The sequence below is a fragment of the Bombus vosnesenskii genome, unplaced genomic scaffold (genome assembly GCF_011952255.1).
Source record: "Bombus vosnesenskii isolate JDL3184/JDL3185 unplaced genomic scaffold, Bvos_JDL3184-5_v1.1 scf7180000013265, whole genome shotgun sequence".
In the NCBI taxonomy this organism is placed as follows: domain Eukaryota; kingdom Metazoa; phylum Arthropoda; class Insecta; order Hymenoptera; family Apidae; genus Bombus; species Bombus vosnesenskii.
Window position 1 is genome coordinate 6,832,299 of NW_022882925.1, and position 15,395 is coordinate 6,847,693.

The 15,395-nt window shown below is 36.9% G+C and overlaps 1 protein-coding gene across 1 annotated transcript in view; it reads right to left on the reverse strand.

The window, feature by feature from the left end:
* The window catches only part of LOC117242995 (trehalase), a 34,079-nt gene extending 19,467 nt beyond the window's left edge, over nucleotides 1-14,612 (reverse strand). Inside the window, exon 1 of the mRNA XM_033510099.1 lies at nucleotides 14,052-14,612. Coding sequence (XP_033365990.1) covers nucleotides 14,052-14,158 — 107 coding nt within the window. The 5' untranslated portion in view covers nucleotides 14,159-14,612. The remainder of the gene's footprint in view (nucleotides 1-14,051) is intronic.
* Nucleotides 14,613-15,395: the final 783 nt, after the last annotated feature.

The window sequence follows — 15,395 nt, forward strand, 5'->3', positions numbered from 1 at the left end:
TGAATTTCTTTAGAGGCTACCTGCTTCCTCTGTTATCGTTTTATCGTTTGGCCGGATATACCTTCGTCAAACTTGTACGTGAATGTCCGATAGAGAATTATGCACCCGTTTGGGATCGAAATTTCTTCGCAATCCCGTCATAAAAATTCCTATACATGTTTCATGAACCCTCAAGCTACGTATATATTTTGCATATAATGAAAATTTATAAAGTAACTTTAGGAAACGCGAGATGTTCGATTAGCAAGCTCCCTTCAGGTTTTGTCTCAATTTTCTGAGAGCTCTTAAGGGTTTTGCGTGGTTTCGTGTAAAACCATCGCCCTTCAATACCGATAACCGATATTCTTGAGTAAAAAGCAAACGACGAATCATCATTACGAAGCCCTGCCCCGATTATGTCTTTCCCCCAGGCCCTTTGTTTCTTTTTTGTCTATTTGCCCGGCTGATAATGTTTCGAGAGCTCTCCTTAATTAATTAAGGTTATTTCGTGAAATCGACATCAGTCGAGCTTCAAGCAGAGAAAAGATGGTGAATTCCGCTTTAAAAAAGGTTCCTCGGGGGTTCCTTCAATCGACATATTCAACACTCCTCTTTCTCTCTCTCTGATACACACACACACACACGCACACACACGCGCGCGCGCACACACACACATATTTTATCTGGATCCGTGGGATATAATCCAGAATAAATTGCCTCTTAAATTCGAGTCCCTTGCGAGGTTCGAAATGAAGTATGTTTATAATATTCTACCACTTAAAGCGTACAAGATGTATAAAATAAATTAATCAAAATCGGGATTACATAGAATTTGTGATACACTATTACCACTATACATATATCATATGACAATTATCAAGAAAATTGGCTTGTTACTGTGTATGATATATTTTATCAGTCCACTTTATTATGGTTTTCAACTGGAGAGACAAATTACTCGCGTTAGGGTATTTGACTTGTTCTTTCTTTCGATCGTTTCTTCTTTGCCTCTATAAATCTATTATCAACATCGATGAAGTTTCGCGATACTCGTCGGTCAGAGCGAATAAAGAAAATTAATATGAAAGAGAGAAGGCAATTATTAAATAACAACTAAAGGCAAATTTCGAGATACAAATCTGTAGACTTGAATCGAGTATTTCGGAAAGTTTCGCGTGTCTAACAAATTTCGTTACATCTTCAGCGAATGAGGATTCACGGTTGCTCGCTGAACTAAATTTGCTTTCCCTTGTAATTTGAGATACACGCCCTCGCAACATTTCCACGCTGCGACTAACTCTTCGCCTCTGAGGAATTTCGGATGATGCTCTCTGTCAGAGAAACGCCGCTTAAGGTCAGGCAGGAATGTACTTTTCAACAACGAACTACATTTAAACTTTGAAATATGAGTAGCTAACTTCCTTCAAGGAAATTATGTCAGTTACCTTGATCGGGAGGAACTCGGTTATATGTTTATTAGACGCGTCGCCAACTTATATTTCATGAATCTAGAATGATAGATAGCGATGATGAAAACTTGACCTAAAAGTGGTAAAGACTAAGGTTAAAACTTGCCTGCGGTAATACCACGGTACTTTTGTATGTATTTATACGTACTATGTTTGTATGTATTGCAAATTCCATAAGAGATTCTTATATTGTTGATCGTTGAATTATATTATTGATTGTTGAAAAAGCAAGTAAACATTAAAAGATACACTGGAATCGAATTGATAAGATTAATTCTGAAAAAGATAAATGTCGAGCCATGTATTCTTATTGCGACTGAAAATGGTTAAATCTGCGTTTAAAAAGTTAAAAATAAGATTAACAGTTAAGAAAAGTCAGAGAAAAATTTTCTCACTAAAATAAATTTTACGCGCATACGTCAGTAAGAGATGACCTTATTTCCAGCAAGAAGGGATAAATATTCCTGTTTAAAGAATTATGCAGCGGGCTGTGTCAAGATATTATGCATACAGTATCGTAAATAATATTCAAAGTTATCCAAGTAACTTTGCCAAGTATCACGACTTTTGTATACTTTTACATCCCTTGGAAGTAGACGATAGGAAAGTTCGAGCAAGAGTAGCATAGCACGCACATTTGATGATAGGTGATTTTGTAAATAATATGCAAACGAAGTAATATAACACCGGAGATGAACCTATGAGACGTTTGAAATTCTAGCTGTGATAAAACAAGTATCAAAGGGGTTGAATTATGGTTGTTTCCGTGTTTAAACGGTCGATAACGCTATTATGTCCGTTTATTAAACACCTCGCACGTTCTCATATATTCTTGTAATGACCGTGATTACGATTATGGGATTATAAGGTGGATTTTCCTACGACGCTATTATACGACAAGTTGGGAGAAAGACGGGAAATCATGTTAAATCTTAGAAATGGAAAAGCATTTTATAAAAATATCCTTCTGATTTACATCGATTCCAAAGTTAAAAATTATCTTTGGGAGCACAATAAAATCTTATTTAAATAAATAATTTTTTAACTTAGAATTTAATAATAAGTACCAAATCAATATATAATATTTAATATCTATAATATTAGATATTTCGTTACAGAATCCTCAAAAAATTGTTGAATTTGGGTCGTTGATTTCTCACGAAATGTCCGCACGATAGAAAGTTAAGGGAAAGTCCTGTTACCACGATAATTATCTACCAATCTGGAAAACCATGAAACCACTGAAAGAAAGCGATGGTCTGATCGAAATCAGAGTATCAAACGGCGAGTCAATCGTAGTCGTTTGTTCAAAATGATTAAACTTGAAACCAAATCTGGCTGATATCGTAAATTTCACGGACATAAATTACGCAAAAGCTCTTGGCGAATCGCCATGAAAACGCGAATCACAGACAACTCGTGTAAACCATACTTATTCGACCATCAAATTCTGCAAAGTATCTCGTAAATTAGCAACAAGACGACCGGTCAATTAAGTGCGAAGCTCGATCCAGGACCGTTAAGAAACTCCGATCAAACCGGAATTCCAGTAATCTCGTGTTCCCTCGTAAAATGATCCACGATCCACGAAACGACGTAATTTTCTGCTTGCAGAAACGTCTATAGACGTTTCAAGTTACCAAGATTTACGCCTTAAAACAAATTAAACTTTCTCTTTCCATGATCCCAAAAGTTGTAATTGTTTTGGCTATATAATATTCTTTAAATCAACTTTAATGTTCGCTTTACCTCGTTGATATAGGCCTAAAAAACATTTTTGACGATCTGGACGATCGTGGCTATCACTCGACTTGATAGGAAATCGATTGTATATCCTGGAAAAAGTACAAGCATCGAGATAAAATAAGGTGCGCACTGGAAAGTATCGCGTATTCGATAGAATAGAAACAGTTTAAATAATCTCTAAGCTAATAAAATTCATCGTGCGTTGTTCTACATTATCTAAAGCAATAAACACAAACAGAAGTATATAGAGATAGCATTTAACAACGAGAACTCCTAAATCAGGGCATAATGAAGCGTATAGACAAGCATTAAGTGAATTTACTTGAAAACAAAACCTCCTATAAAATAATTTTATTCCATAACTTCAAGCTATTAATTGTACCATTAATTACAGAATATCGTCCGAATATCGAATTCGTGGGACGTTTCGTAAATCGTCATCGTTGTATGGAGAATGATAAAACAAACCAATGAAACGGACAGCGAGATTTATTTTCATTTAACGGATAATACGTATTTATGGATAATGAGTACACGCTTAAGGTCTTTGCCTAAGGAACCATTACCGATTTCTGGATTATTGTTAAGAGTATCCTGGGGTGGTACACAGATCAATATATCCAGCATTGGCGAGGATTAAAACTATGAACTGAATTGGATCAAGTCGGAGGGTTAACAGCGACAGTTCACGTAATTGGAAGTCTCTAAAGCGACCAATTGGCTGGTAAGCCAAGTAAATTGCACGAAGAACAATGGTTTTGTGGCTTACCTGCTAACTAGGAGGCAATATATTTCAGAGAAACAAGGTGATTCGAGGGTGGCAGCAGATTGATAGGGAAAAAAGCGTTGGGATATAACACCGGTGTATTTTTTTATATTGTTATATTCCATTTTCGGGAATTCTGTTGTAATATGTTTCGTATTCGTTTCGATTAATCTCACGTTGAACGGAGATAGCAATGGAAGATCTCAGCGTTTGAATAGCTTCAATTGTAAAAAATCTTAAAACGCAAGTATATATATAATCGAACGTACACTTGTGGTAATGGCAATTTCCACGATTGTCGTATGGATACATAGTTAGAATTATGAAGTAGTACGTATTAATCACAAAATTGCAGATAAAGTATTATTCTACTTGTAAACAACCTCTACATATTTCCAAACGTCAAGATGTTTACACGGATTGCATATTTTTCATACAACAAGTGGAAAGATGGTAACCAGGTCAAATAGAATATAAATTACACAAAAATTGAGTAACTCAACACAAACCGTTGCGAAACACCTACACTACAATACCAGCCCGTGATATTAATCATTCAATTATGCTTTTATTTAGCGCAACTTAGTCGTATGGTACTTAATTTCAACAGCTTTGCCACCCTTTTCAATTTCCGTAATGAAGGTTCTATGGTAAGCGTGCTTTTATACATTATGTTCGTTCGCAGAATTCATTCGGTGTATCGTTCGCTGATTTTACCGAACACAGTCAAGATCAGGAATCTTCTCCTATCTTCAATCGGAGAATAAAAGCGTTGATAGAACAATTCTCGAAACGGTGTCCTAGGACGCTAGCTATCCATTCACGTAACGGAAATCCTTTTAAACGTAAAGCTCGCTGTTTCTCTTTGAGAATCGGTACGCAATTTGTACGTCGTTGAAATAACATTACTTTATATGAAACACGTTGGAATTTTCATTTATATTTGATTATGCGTTAATTTTCTCAGCGATACGGAACATAATTCGGAAAAGCATTTTCGAATCGTATTTTAACAAATATTCTTCGCGAAAGCTTTATATCGCAGCGATTTCATTCGCTATTATGTATGTACGTAGAAGTAATTTTCGAGCAATTCTGTTTGCAAGATTTGCAATTTGACGCTAATGAAAAGGGACACAAGATATATTATCGATAATGTGGAAATTACATTCGTCGGATAATTTTGCGACACGCGAAAAATTTATCGTTTGTAATCGGTCGGTATTCAGCACCCGATCCGATTGGATGGTTGTAAATTTGCTCGGTAGAATTCTGTAATTTTGTTTGCACGTCGATTTCCCGGATACGATGTCTTTGAGGAATCGGGTGGCTGAAAAAAAAAAAAAAAAAAAAGAAAAACAAGTAAAACGCGACAAAGTTGTATATTCAGCTTTAAGAGCTCGAGTGTCGCCAGACTCGTTTCAAAGATGCACCGTGTGTAACGTGAGTTGAGTGTGCTTTATCGTACAGGTAAACCTGGATCTATAGGAGCAACAGGTAAAATACTGAGAAATTTAAGTCGATAATAGAATTCGATACGTTCGCTGCCAATGATATTTTACTTTGAGAGAAGTTCACGGGGCTGTTAGGTCAAATCAATATACCGTAAAATTCACGACAATTGTAAAAAACCGCATAATATAAGTACTCTTTATCATTTTTTTGCTCTTCCTTTTCGATTTTTTACAAAAAGAGAAATTCTCTACAGTCGAGTTAGAGCTTAAAGTGAGTAGCAGAACTTTTAGAGAGAGAAAATAAAAATTATTGAATTACTGTCGTAGGTAGAGTGTTATCGTGCAAGGTAAGAATCATTGTGTTTAATTAAATTGTTATCGCGTTATTATTTACGAGACAGATACGCATAATTAAATATTCCTGCAATAAAGAAGCGATCATTTTTCTAGAAGTCCCTTCTAACTTGGTCCTTCATATTTTGGTTAGTGACATTTCTTTAAAGAGTTTTCGCATGCTTTTTTCGAATTTCGAATTGAACGTCGATCGAACGTCAGCGAGATTCTCCAGAGACTAACTTCCTTTTTATGAATCGACTCGGGCAAGAAGCAAATCGAATTGATTTCTTGATCGAAGTAATTTGACCTTTTCACCCTGCCTTATCACCTTCTCGATACGAGATTGAACTATTCCGGGGTTTCACGGGTCAATTGAAGAGTCGATCGCGCTTGTCTATTTCTCCTTCAGTTTTCCTTCTTGCGACGATTTTCCTTCGATTTATTCTGTCTTCATCAACCACCGTCAGACGAAAGTCTCAACAGATTGATCTAGCAAGATCTTCGCCGCTACACGGGATGGAAAATTTCTTCCACAAACGGAGTCTTTTCTCATCCACGTATCTCTTTTTCGTTGCTCTTCTTTATCGTTAATATTCCATGCGTTCGTATCTATCGGAGCACGAAATGAATTTCGAAAATGGTATGCAGAGTGCATAAAGATTATAATTGAAAGCAGGAATTGCAAATGATGAAATGTATAAATCTAAATAAATCACGCTGAAAACATTAAAAAGAGAATTGGTTCCCATCTGATTACTGGAATTAATCAACATTCGATACGGATAAATCTAAATGAGCACCGACTTTTGAATGGAAGTTATTTTGATTGAAGGACAGATGAGCGGTGTAAATATTCGAAACTATTCCTATCAGCGGAACAAAAAGGCGAAGAGTATATCGAAAAGCAGATAGCTCAGTTACGACGAGCAGCCGGATAGAAATGAAGCGTCGAGGGAAATTTCCAAGCGTCAACCAAGCTTCCTAAAATTTTTCAAGCTTGATACTTTTCTTTGCTTTGCACGATTATGCCTCCTTATGTACCGACAGAGATAGGAAGAAATTAGTAACTGTCCTTGCTGGTTTAGAATCAACGGTTCATATTACTTCTTTCTTTTTGCTTTTTTTTAACCGTCCGCTTTTATCTTCGTTCTATTTTCGCAGCTTGTATTTTGTCCTAGCAATTTTCCGGCATTCGGTGCACCCTTATCACGTTCCCTTTAAATGTTCCTCATTTTGGAGCAACGCTATTTTCAGGAATTGTCATGGATCTCGTTCCAGAGTGTTAATACGTGGCTAGATTCTTATTAGAAAATCTGATCTACAAACCTGATTCGTTTGACGAACCTAGTTACATTCCTCGCAAATTGTGCAGGATTTTGGTATCCTGATAGTATCGACTTAAAGTGAGTACATATAAATATTGTTATTCTTCTAAATTAATTTCTGAATTCCGATATTGGCAGCTTCCACGAATCGCACGGATGTTTTAAGATTCAAGCAATTCCTAAATAATCAAGTAAAACAAGAAAAAATTCTTTAGCACAGAGAGATTCTGATTATTTCCTGGATAATTAAAGCAACACAAAGCTTTGTGCAAGTATATATTAACGGCTGTTATATGTCGCAATGGACTGGTTCTAAGAGACAATCTAATATAAAACGCCATTATCGGCTGCTTACCTATGTTGAGTAGGACAAGCAACGTTTCGTAACGAATTCATAACAAGGACATGCCTGGAGTTTCACTTCTTTAGATGTCTGATCGATTCACAATCATAATTATAAATATTTTTACACAGCCAAGATCTTGGAGAGCAGGAAGACTTCGAAGATAGACGAAATACTGAAACGTTGAAACTTGAAGAGAAAATTCTCGATAATATTTATTTCCCTGTGCTCTCATTTAAATTTGACACTTTATGCAGCTGGGACCATATTTTACTGCTAGTACCGGCTTATTGCTCAAGACATATAGATCTGCAAGTTTTTATGAGCTCGAACAGCTGCGAAATAATTTCCACCGATATCTTCAGCATGCCGAAGCAATAAAATTCGTCCATTCTATTTCCCACGTTTCATCGGTCCATTCCGTTTCTTCTTCCGACGCGCGATATATTTCTAACAGTCTAACGCCCTACAAAGGAACAGATATTCGCGTATAAGAGCTTGTCACGTAATAAGAATTTCAATGTACTCGTGCTTGGTCCTTTTTATTGGCGCATCTTTGATCCTACGAGGAAAATACCGCGGTTCGTGCGCACCTCTTGAAACAACCTTCAATCCGTTCTTCATCGCTTTCTTCCATAATACATGACGACATGAATACATTTCTTCCTGTATCTCTTTGAATGTTAGCAAATCGGTGAATTTATGGAGAAAAGTTTGACGTATGATTGCTGTTCTACGTTAGTACGTAGCGAGCGTATATCAAGCCACAAGGAAATATCTGTCTAAGCGTTCAGGAAAGGTTATTTTGTCAGACTGATTCACGAATGTACAAATAGTATTTTTTTTACAAATGCAATTATTCCAATCATTCTGGGAATTCCAACATTTAAGAAGAAGAATATTCGATTTTTCCAAGGTATTTCTTCATCTAAGAATGTCTAAGATTCTCGAATAAATGTAAAATATCACGAGTTTGCACAAAAATTTATGTAAAGAGTTTATACAGCTGATACGTATTCTTCCCTTGCTAAAGTATGTATTCCTGGAAAAGAATGTTTCGCGAACGTCGTTCCTCGAATTTTAATAATACCCCTTATATCGAGTTTTGAGAAGCTGCGTTATATACAGTAAATCCTGTTATGAAGTAGGTATATGTTCGTTTAGAGAGTGCGTGATTTACGCGATAATAGAGGCAAATTTTTTTCAAGAAGGAATATTATTCTTGGTTATATAAATGCACACACCTTCTCTATACCGATGATAACCATATTATTCGAATGCTTTGCACGCGAAGTATTACATACTTCTTAACTAGCATATATACATATATACATATATATCGCACGTAATATCACAACTACAACTAATACTTGAGAACATTAACTACTCAATTAATTCCCTCTGTTGAAAGATAATGAACACGAAGTGTCATAAAATAATGAATATTTCATTTCAAACGACGTAATAATTCATGGCAGCGCTCCAATCCTCGCGAAAGGGGCCGTACATCTCCAAGGAATCAATATCTATCACCATGTACCAATATCAATAATATCGTAATCAATCTTTTCAATTTTATCATCGTTAATAACTATTATTCGTCACGATCCTTTTCATGCGTTGAATCATCCGAATTTATTGTTCTTTCTGCATGTTACGATCCATTTGACGGAATTAAACACAAATTCTATAGGTTCTTAGATTATAATCTGACTTGTAACGAGACGAACGGTGCCGTTATCATTGGACACTTTGCCTTGGCAACAACCTGTGTCCTGAATTTATGGGATATCGACGAGCCGGCTTTCATCGGGATCGTAAACCTGACCCTTTATGGCGACATTATACCAGACCGAAATGGTTGTACTTCCATTGGAAATGACGTCTCGTGCTACCAAAATGAAAGGAGAAACCGGGATGCTTTCAAATCCTGCCGCCAATTCAACCGTTGAAACGACGCGAAATTTTTTTGAACAAGTTACCTCTTCTTTCTTCTGCGATGACTTGAAGAAGTTACGCCATTCTCCCGCTCTGAAATCTCTGGAAATCCGAGATCCCAACTTTCTACCATCATTGCGGTTCGGTTGAATGGCTCAGCGAATACTCAGGCGAATCGAATGTCCAGAGGGGAATCAAAATCCTCGTGAATACTCAATGGGTGATCTTAATCAATGCTTTAAGAACAATACTTGCTTTTAAATTTACGGGAAACAGATATGTCTCCGTGTTGTGTTCGTTGGCGAGGAACAAGGACGATTTTGTTCGAGAGCGAATCGATAATCAGAGGGGAATAGAAATTGGTTCCAGGAGAATACAACGAGCTAACGTACAATCAATGTTAAGGAGAATACATTTGCCTTTTGGGACTTATGTTTCCGTACAGTGTTTGCTGGGAGAAACTTCTATTCGAAGGTAAATTGATTTAGAGAGGAATGTAAATTTGCTTTAACGTGAAATAGGGATGGTCTAAGTCAATGTTAAAAATAAGTTTAATGTTATATCTTAGCCAAAAAATGCTGATTGTAGAGTCTATATCGACTAAATTGCAGTCCTCGATTATTTCATCGAATATAAGAAAGTAGAATTGTGCGATGATTCTCTTAAAACTGCTCGCGGGAGAGTAGGAAATTTGTATCCTTTGCGCTACAAAGTTGCAAAACGGGTGAAAAAAGAAAAAGTTGAAAACCGTGCATTAGGTCGGTAACGAATTATGAATTAATCTTAAACTCGAAGGTAAGCCATTGAACTGAATTCACAGTGCGATAATGAGGTCGGTTCAATTATATCTAATAGCGTCGAAAGTGCTGTACCAGTGCCTCTCGTTTGTTTTAGCTTGCATTGGTGAACGAGTCTACTACGGTTCTTTCGCGCATGCCGTTTCTCGTTCGCGTTTCTTTCGCTCGATCATTGATCGGAGAAATCAGATTCTGAATCGAATTGGAGCAATCGTTCGACTGAAGAAATAATTTTTCTCGAAACGAATGTGCGACTAAGAAGTATCATCGTTAAAAATAAAAATGAAGAAACGACATATTACCGATAATTATCGATTTATTTGCGAAGATAAGGGTAACCTAATTCTCTTGGTAAATATATTGTTGTAGAGCTCTTATTAAGAATGGAATTAGCGAGGAATAAAAGTAGATTCAATTAGAAGGAAGAAAGTGATATACTACTTTAAATCTCTCGTAATAAAGTCGCGGAGATTAACCAAAAGGGGACGAATTAAAAAATATTCCTTTGTTTGCAACATCGATGTGTTCATTAAAGCGATAATACAGATAAACAGAGGCGTACGATTAATGATAATTTGTCTGCATTCGAAATTGATAACGCTTATATCATGCCCTTGATCAAGGAGTCGCATGCAAGCATGAATGGTCAAATACTATGCACGTGCTCGAAATGCGTTACATTAAAATGAGCTGCTCATACCGATTGATCTGATGGGATATTTGATTGATGAAGATGGTATGCTTATCTATTCCGGAGTAATTGACTATTCTAGTTCTAAACAACACAGTTTAACGCCACAATTTAACAGTTTAACAATACAGTAATCGCTGGCAGCATAAAAGAAAAATTATCATTCGGAGTTCTTTAAGGACACGTGTTTTCGAAAGTTTTAGAACAGACTGAAAATATGTTGTTATCAGGAACAACATTTGAAGAAATATTATTGTTTCCTTATAACTATACGGCATTGTTCAGTTAGAACTGAATAAATTATCGTTGAAAATATTATCTTGCCGGTATAATACCGGAAAATAAATATTAATGATAATTTTTATTCCTGCCACTTTTGTGCAGTTATTACTAACATTTTATCTACGGAGATACCAATGGTCTATGACTCCACAAAAATGCATCATTGCATAATTTATCGCTTGTGAATTAAACAAATAAGGTCGATATTTGTATCAATTATAGTATGTTTTCCGATAACGGTATTATCAAGAAATGTACAGTGTTTCACAACAAAATACTTTTTCCAAGAACAGATTTGCGATACATAAAATAACGAGAACTTGAATAAAAATTTTTCAAATATATCATAATATTAATTTTTCCTTTTACAGCTACAAATCGCACAAAAAATTTCTCAGTATTTACTTTTCGTGTTCCTAACGAGCATAAACGAAATCGTGTATCTGCTTTGCATCATCATACGGTACAAATACAGGTGTCCAACAACGATCATCGCGGCTTTTCAAAACCACGAGCAGTGCGTACAAAGCGTACTTTCGCGTGAAATTATTGTAATCTTATCGATCTCATTAGCACTAGCCTACTCATACTGTTCCCGCTTATCTCGTCATTTTTTGTTGTTTTCCCATACAGTTTAATGTCGGCAAAAAGCCGAGCATAATGATACTCGTGGATGCGTGAAACGATTGCGTAAAAAAGATAACCAAGTATGCTGCTCCTAACGAACGTGCATTTACGGGATTGGAATGGATGCCAACCTTGCATCGACGTAGTATGCAATAAATAAATCGTAAATTAACTCGTTCTAAAGAAAACTGGAATCTATTAAATTCATTCATCAAATTTCTGAAAGAGGAAACTTATCTTGAAACGGAGTTCTATTTTTGTTGAGCTACGATCGTAAGAATAGATTACGAGAAATTGATTTTATCGAGTCGATATTTATTTTCACCTTACGATTGATTTGACAAAGAAATGTACGTTAGAAAGAAAATTCTTTTTAATTTATAAATCTGTGTTAAATTCCAGAACCGTCATGTTTGAAATTTTTGTAAGTTCCAACAACTCAAGAAAATTTTTGGAACAATAAGTCCATTTAATTTTCAGAATATTTCCGGAATATAAACACGTGCGGATTTATTAGTAACAAATTTGCAAATCGCTACGTTTACCTTAATAAAAAGAAAAAAAGGAATACGAAAATATATGAATGCAAGGATGATGCACATGGTGTGTGTTCATAGCAATCGACACAAGTGCTGACCATATTCTATTACTTCCCACATCATTATAAAACATAGTATCTCGATGATATCAGAATTTCTGTTTTTATCGCCAATCAGGCTCGTGCACGTACGTAAAAGTAGATTAACAAAGTTTATCTGAGGTTTCAGTGCTTTCCCTGCTGAGGCCACGAATAAGATAGTGATAATTCGTACTAATGCAAAGTGAAGTTGTTTAGATATGAATTTTCAGCGGTACTACGCGTTGGAACTTTTGTTCGTTCTAAAAAGACTAGAAAAAATGGAAATTTGCATCGTTCTTGTATAATAATTGCAAAGCGAATATTATCGTTTGTAATTAAACCAGCATGTACGAGCATGCAATATATACTAACCGTATCCAGTAAAACTATATTTGTGTTTATTTTACTTTAAATTCTGCGTTCGACAAAATTTTTCTAAGAAACGATTTAATAGCATTGTATTTTATGTACTACGATATGAACTAGTGTATTTATGGGGTAGATAGATGATTTATTGGCAATGTATTGCAATTCAATGACTGCCCCTGTCTATTCTTTTGTATCGTATACTATTGTAGATGTTAAAGGATTTCCATTCGTGAGTAAGAAAAATTCACATCGATAGACAGCCGAAATATTTTTCAAGTAAGGTGAAAGGAAAGTACCACTCGTAAATATAGAAACAGTCGGCATTACAAACTGATGTAAACATATTATTGTGTTAAATACGCTTTCAAGTATTATCGTTGTATTTACGGGACGTTGACTTTGTTTGTTTCTCTTTGTTTAAACCCAGTATTGATACGATTCAAGTGAAATTAAAATGGAATATCTATATATATATTTCTTTTAATAAAAGAGGAACGGGACTTTACGTTTCGTATCGATAATTGATTGCGTCGATGCAAATGAACAAGTAGTATTTTCGCTTCAGTCAACTCATTTACATTACTGACAAACACGAACGTTACAGATGAAAATTAATCGAACGTTCGACATTTTGAATGAGAATTATGCGTAAATCCGACTCCAATTTTTATGAATTCGTAATCGTTATTAGCATGCATGAATTTCTACGCATAATTATTCTTAATTCAACTAATTAATAAGGATAAGGATAAAATCTTACAAGCGTGTTTCTATCCAAGTAAATAACAGCTTATACGCTGTTAAAGTGATAGCAAATCGCTTGAACTCAGGAGCCTTGTAAATCCGAACGAAACACCTTAACTAAATACCCAGAAATTCTACAAACTGATGAAAAACCCACGAGTCATTACCAAGACAATCGCCTACTCTATCTAAAAATACTCGCCCGAATGATCGGCCACCCCAAATTCTTCTTCTACCTGATCTATCGAGAAGTAAACGCGACTTTTCGAGCCTAATCCACGTTCCCTTTTCCAAATCCTCATTCCCGATTGGCAAAGAACAGAAAACGTGGTGGAACAAAGATACTGGTCAAAAGATTGAAGAAAGAAAAGGAAAGGAACGAAAAGGGAAGAACAAAGAAACCGAGTCTTCATCGGGGGAAAGTAGGAAGAAAGGAAGCGTATATGGGCCAAGAGCGTATACCATGCGCTGGCAGTCTTACGCGATGGGGGAAGCAGGCTTTTCAGGCAGGAAGAAGGCGGTTCGAGCGGCACCTTGCACACGCTTGCTGTTTCCCTTTCACTCACCTATAGCAGTCCGTGGCCTTGACGCTGGCATGTCCGATCGAGGCGGCATCGGTCAAGGCAGCGATCAGACCGATGACGCCGACAGCGATCAAAAGTCCACTTGGCATAGTGCTTCCTGGAAGGAGTCACACACGGCTGGTGAGCTCAGGTTAAAAGTCGACGAACCTCTTCGGCCCTTGGTTCAACTCTGACGCCTGTGGATGATTTCCAGCAAGCCCAAGACTCTTTCACCCAGTAGCAACAGCACGCAGCCGAATCGTTCGACGATCAGCCGACCGACTGATACGCGTGGCGCGCCACTTACAAACACGGCTCCTGGCGATCGCGCTTGGCCTTCCGCTGACAGTTCGCTACTTGCGGTTGCAGCACGCGAGACACACTGTGGTGCAAACGGCTGCTCGCTCGGACACTGTTGATGTCGAAAGCGACCAACCAATGTGTAAACGGAGACACGCGACTTTACACTTCTTATCGTTCAAGAATAGACGATGGTCAACAACGCTGAGAAAGAAGCCCGCGACGGAGCCTCAGTTTCCGAACCCTTTGTGCACACTGACGGAAGTCGCGGTCGGTTATATGAGTCTGGTCGGTTGATAATGAGTCGCTTGTTCATTGGTCTGACACCGGAATACTCCCCCAGCCTGATTGGCTGTCGATTAACTTTGCGACCGCGACGACTAACCGTTTATCTTTCTAAGCGACCAAGGCGAAAGGCTTCACGCAGAGTTTTTTGCCTGTTCTTCCTAGCCAGCACGTGACAAGGATTTGTGATCGATCGTGCAAGGATCTCGCGTAAGGATCGCCCGTGATTCTTTCATCCGAATTTGTCTTAATGTTCCTTCGGGGAAGTTTGATCAGGCCCTGATGAGACAAGGAATGATTACTGTGCTTGATAATATCTGCATCTTGGACACGGTCATTTTTACTGTTGTCACTTTTTCTGTTGCCCTTTAGTGCGAACATTGAAATTTTTTCGAATTTTATGAATGGTTTCTATCCCTTATGTCACCACTTAAAATCATTAATCATGTTTTGTAATTATTCGTAACAGTTCACTATGTGTGGAATTTTGTTTAAAACACGTCAATTACTTCAGCCTTTGACACTCTCTAGGTTTTAGATAACTGAATTCTAGTATCAAATTCAGATGACCTGAGTGATTTTACTATAGGTACGTGTAGTGTGATTATTGCACATCCCGAAAATACTATGATGTTTACTGTCTTTCGGGGTTAAAGTTGAATGATTATAATAATCGGTTCATTGATATTAACTGAAAACTCGAAAGTTTGTTTGGTTTGATTCGATAAGATATGGGTAGCTGTTATTGATTGAACTCGACCC